The sequence below is a fragment of the Populus euphratica genome, unplaced genomic scaffold (assembly GCF_000495115.2).
Source record: "Populus euphratica unplaced genomic scaffold, PopEup_1.0 scaffold895.1, whole genome shotgun sequence".
Lineage (NCBI taxonomy): Eukaryota > Viridiplantae > Streptophyta > Magnoliopsida > Malpighiales > Salicaceae > Populus > Populus euphratica.
Window position 1 is genome coordinate 117,496 of NW_011500495.1, and position 5,170 is coordinate 122,665.

At 37.7% G+C, this 5,170-nt stretch overlaps 1 protein-coding gene across 1 annotated transcript; it reads left to right on the forward strand.

Moving 5' to 3' along the window:
- The first annotated feature begins 438 nt into the window (after nt 1-438).
- Nucleotides 439-4,830, forward strand: LOC105115015 (selenium-binding protein 1-like). The gene is made up of 7 exons (XM_011011777.1): nt 439-647; nt 1,607-1,802; nt 2,329-2,556; nt 2,867-3,098; nt 3,275-3,382; nt 3,492-3,764; nt 4,362-4,830. The coding sequence occupies exons 1-7, from the start codon at nt 515-517 to the stop codon at nt 4,641-4,643; spliced, it is 1,452 nt and encodes a 483-aa protein (XP_011010079.1). The 5' UTR covers nt 439-514; the 3' UTR covers nt 4,644-4,830.
- Nucleotides 4,831-5,170: the final 340 nt, after the last annotated feature.

Here is a 5,170-nt window from a genome sequence, read left to right on the forward strand (position 1 = left end):
TTTTTATTATTATTATTATTAAACCCGGAAACGGATGAAAATACTTTTCAAAAGGACTTCCATGTAAAACAGTCACCCTCAACCTCAGCTTCAGATAAATCCTAAAATGTAAGATAATTGACATAAAATAAATAACAAAAAGGGTACGGCGCAATTACCGATACCATCCCCTTGGACGCATTCAACAAGGGAATCCAGCATGAGGCCAAAATAAAATTAAAAAAAGAAGTAAAAATAGGATTGCCACAACGGTTTACGCAAAAAATAGATACTGCGTCCCGTTGGAAATGGAGTTTTTCTACGAGTTTGTTTCTTTCTTACTTTTTTTAAATGTTTTTTTATTTATTTTTTTAAAATTTATTTTTGATATTATCTGAAAATATAAAAAATTAATTTAATATATATATATATATATTTCAAAAACGTTACTGTCAAGGTCTTGCTACTTTTTGTCATCAACTTTTTTCATGCTTCTTATCATCATCATATTATTCATACAGGGAGAAAGAAAGACATGGCTACAGGCACAGAAGTGGTGAGTGATAATGGACGTGGATGCTGCAAGAAAGGACCAGGTTATGCGACACCACTTGAAGCAATGTCTGGTCCGAGGGAGTCACTTATCTATGTCACTTGTGTTTACTCTGGTAATTATTATTAGTAACTTGCTCTATTTCTTTCTGTTTCTCATTATGTTCTTTTTACTTATTTGATGAGGAATATATTGATATGATTTGATTATATGGGCTTTTTAGGATGGAGTAGGCTTGACCGTTGTGTTTGTGTTGTGATTTGATTCTTGGAGCTTCTTGAGATTTCTGCCTCGGTTTCTTTCTGATGAAAAACTTTTTGTGACTTCAGATCTTTGTTGCCAGTGTTTATCTTCAAAATTTCTGTTCTTTGGGATTTTGTTGTCAACTTTCTGGTTACATTCACGATTTGCAAAAAGAAAGAAAGAACTTTCTGGCGATGTGATCCCTGAATCTCTGATCTTTAATTTGAGGAGTTCATGTCTAACTGGTGCAGCTGCTTAAAGTTTAAATTTGGTGGGGCTAAAAGAGTGCTATTGTGAGCTTTTCTTTTTCACGGGTGCTTGGCTATTCATAGACAAAGAGGATTTGGCAATAGAAATACTAGGAATTCATGTGCTGCTTTTTCATTTTGATCAAAGCATCCAGTTGGATTCCCTGATATGTGTTGTTTTCCAGCAGGTAGTACCTAGGTAATATGCTGGGCCATCATAAAATGGAGAAATAAATGTGTTCAACTTGCCTTCCCCTGCTGTTTTTAAGGAAAAGTGGTCATGGTTTTTCCTCCTTTTTGTTTTTTGGTATAGGGAAGAAATATCTCCTATTAATGAAAATGATACTGTTTAGTGCATGCCTTCCACATTTTCTTTTAAGGAAATATGGTAACAAAACAGTTTGTTCTAAATATTGATGGACTTGTATTTTTAGAAAACACTTCAAGTTCCTTCGTTGATAGACTAATTTCAAATGAGTAGATGTTCTTGAATTATATCCTGACTCCTAGATATCATCACTTTGGACAAGCTTATGAAAATTGAATGACGAGAAGGAATGTAATTCTTTCAATATCTATACAGGAACGGGAATAGAGAAGCCTGATTATCTAGCCACAGTGGATGTTGATCCCAACTCACCTACTTATTCTAAAGTTATCCACAGGCTACCTATGCCAAACGTAGGAGATGAACTGCATCATACAGGATGGAATTCTTGCAGCTCTTGCCATGGAGATCCATCTGCAGCAAGGCGTTATCTGGTCCTTCCTTCCTTGATGTAAGATACTGTAGCTAATTTTGATTTCTACAACTTCTATTTCTGAATTTTAATCCAGACAAGAAAGAGAACTGCATTGGTGCAAACTAGGAGCTATGCAGGTAGATATGTGCATCAAACCAACGAACAGTAGTGCTGACATTGTCACTGGAGGATGCTTTCATTGTATAAAATCAAAATGAATGTAAGAACTCAGTCTTAATATAAAAAAATTAACCATGCTGTTTAAGAATTCAAACAAGAATTGGGTTGTGATCATTCGCGTGTGAAGACTTCTTGCCAACAAATGTCTTGCCTACTTACTGAAATACTCTTCTACTGTGGTTTGGGATTCATCACTTATCACTTGTCACTTGTATCCAATACGTGACGCATGCTTTGAAATTCATGAATTTCAGTCAGTTCTTTGAAATCAATTTTAATTTTTTATTCTAGTTACATAACTCTGCCACCTAAAGTTCAGCAATCATTCCATTTCTTTAAACTAAACACTCATTATGTTTCTAATGCAATCTACTTCCAACAGATCTGGTCGCATATATGCAATTGACACACTAAAAGATCCAAGGGCTCCCTCATTGCATAAAGTTGTTGAGCCTGCGGATATTGTAAATAAGACAGGATTAGCGTATCCACACACATCTCATTGCCTTGCTTCTGGAGATGTCATGGTATCATGCCTTGGAGATAAAGATGGAAAGGCAGAGGGAAATGGATTTCTTCTACTTGATTCAGAATTCAATGTAAAGGGGAGGTGATTACCAGTGCCCCTACCCTAACAGATTTCTCAGAATTCAATGTAAAGGGGAGGTGATTGCCAGTGCCCCTACCCTAACAGATTTCTCTTAACACTTTTGCTTTCATTAATGCATGTGTTTGGTGATTCATTTATTCCACTCTACCAGTTAATAAATAAATCAAAGTTGCTCAGACATATGAAACAGGATTGATTATGTATCTACTCTACATTTAATCCACTTGAAAGTGTGCTGAGATGCTAAGCGTTTTGAAGATTGAGAAAAAGTGATTTTTGTAACCTTTGAATCATATTCATTCTCAATCAGGTGGGAGAAACCAGGGCACAGTCCAACGTTTGGTTATGATTTCTGGTACCAACCTCGACACAACATAATGATTAGCTCATCATGGGGAGCTCCTGCAGCCTTCACTAAAGGCTTCAATCTGCAACATGTGGCAGATGGTCTTTACGGGAGGCATTTGAATGTCTACAGTTGGCCCAATGGTGAACTGAAGCAGACATTGGATCTTGGCGATACAGGACTCTTGCCATTGGAGGTTATTTCTTTAAATATAATCAACAATTTGTTCCTATGATTTAGAAAAGGCCAATGATCATTGTTCCTATGATGCATGCACAAACTCACTTGTTTGTATCTTTTCTTCATTGCTACAAAGCCATTGTGACATTTCAAAAATAAAATTTCTGACATGTCTGTTTCACTGATTTGCAGATAAGGTTTCTGCACGATCCTTCTAAAGATTCAGGGTTTGTTGGGTGTGCCTTAACAAGTAACATGGTTAGGTTTTTCAAGACCCCTGATGGATCATGGAGCCATGAGGTATGCAAATGGCGGACAATATTGCCTGTTTTCAATGTGGATAACATTTCAGTTTGTTGGATAGTGTCATTCTATGATGATTGCTTCTCCCAAATATTTGTCTTTTCAGGTGGCAATATCAGTGAAACCATTGAAGGTGCAAAACTGGATTCTCCCTGAAATGCCAGGGCTTGTAACTGATTTTCTCATCTCTCTTGACGATCGGTTTCTGTACTTTGTCAACTGGCTACATGGAGATGTCCGACAGTACAACATTGAGGACCCTGAAAAACCTGTCCTGAAAGGACAAGTTTGGGTTGGGGGGCTGATCCAAAAGGGAAGCTCTGTGGTGGCTGAGGGTGAAGATGGAAAAACCTGGCAGTACGATGTTCCAGAAATCCAGGTTAGTATGATCATCAGCTATAAATTACTGACATCTATATAGGATGTCAAATTACATTCATTTAAACTAGACTCCACTATCACAGCAATGTCAACTGAAATACATTTGGCCCATCTCTTTCCACACACACACAGCCTTTGGAATAGTTTCCACACCAAAAACTCATGCCAGATATGTATTTGTGGAATAGCAAATAGCTATAGCATTACGTATGGAAGCTTTTGAACCAACAAAGTTTGATATGCCTTTTAGGCATACTTTCTTGTTACAGAGATGAACTACTTGGTAACTTAGGCAACTAATTTTACATGCAATTTTCGTTGGGCAGAATGGTGCACCAAGCCCACCAACTACCTTGTTCACGCGCTGTGATGCTACATTTTTCCACTGGACTAATGTAAAGTGGGAGTAAATTAATTGGGAATTTGGGATGAAAAAAAATTTGTTTCTCAATTTTCAGTGTATAATTCTGGACAAGAAATCACCGATGTAATAATGTTTTAGTCTTAGATATCTTCTTGAGAGCTTTTGTGTATCTGCCCAAGAGTCCACCTTATCATGTGGTACAGACTGATAAGCATCATAATTTCTGTTCAGGGACATCGTTTGAGGGGCGGGCCTCAAATGATTCAGCTGAGTTTAGACGGGAAGCGACTTTATGTCACCAACTCACTTTTCAGTACCTGGGATCGTCAGTTTTATCCGGAACTTATGGAGAAAGGATCTCACATGTTACAGATAGATGTTGACACCGAGAAGGGTGGTCTTGCAATAAATCCAAACTATTTTGTGGACTTTTCAGCTGAACCTGATGGTCCTTCCCTAGCCCACGAGATGAGATATCCAGGTGGTGACTGCACATCAGATATATGGATCTAAGCATCCTAAATGGTTCGGCAGTGAGAGGTTACGTGAGAACAGACATTAGAAGTTGTAGTTATGTGACTGTAAATTGCAATGGCAAGTTGTGGCAGGTTACTCTTGATGGATGAGTATCCAGGTCTCTTCTAATACTTTAATCCATCCTTTTAATAATAATAATAATAATTGCCGTTTTCATAACCAACTTGAACTCATGGCTGACCTGACCGTATGGCCACTGATAGGTTTGGTCCCTCGATTCTTTGCTGGCGTATTTGCTTCGAAATTTCATTTGTGTTTGTGCCCTTCATATCGTCTAATAAAATTCTATGATTTATGAAAGAACAGGTTACGTTTTTTCCGAAAGAAGTTAGAAAATGTCCAGATAATGCACCTTGGCTAACTGCTGCTGAACATAGAGCAGAATCTAGCTTCTAAAGCGTAGCAAACCATTTTCTGTGGGCAGATTGTAGTCTTGTACCACTTGCCTACAAGCCAGCCTTCGGCTTCACATCTTTCTTGCAGATTTATAGCGAAAACTACTG

Excerpts from the sequence above, each read along its gene's own strand:
- LOC105115015 (XM_011011777.1), top strand. The coding sequence starts at position 515 with ATGGCTACAGGCACAGAAGTGGTGAGTGATAATGGACGTGGATGCTGC. Across the intron at positions 648-1,606 it reads TGTCACTTGTGTTTACTCTG|GAACGGGAATAGAGAAGCCT; the intron begins GTAATTATTATT and ends ATATCTATACAG. Across the intron at positions 3,099-3,274 it reads CAGGACTCTTGCCATTGGAG|ATAAGGTTTCTGCACGATCC; the intron begins GTTATTTCTTTA and ends ACTGATTTGCAG.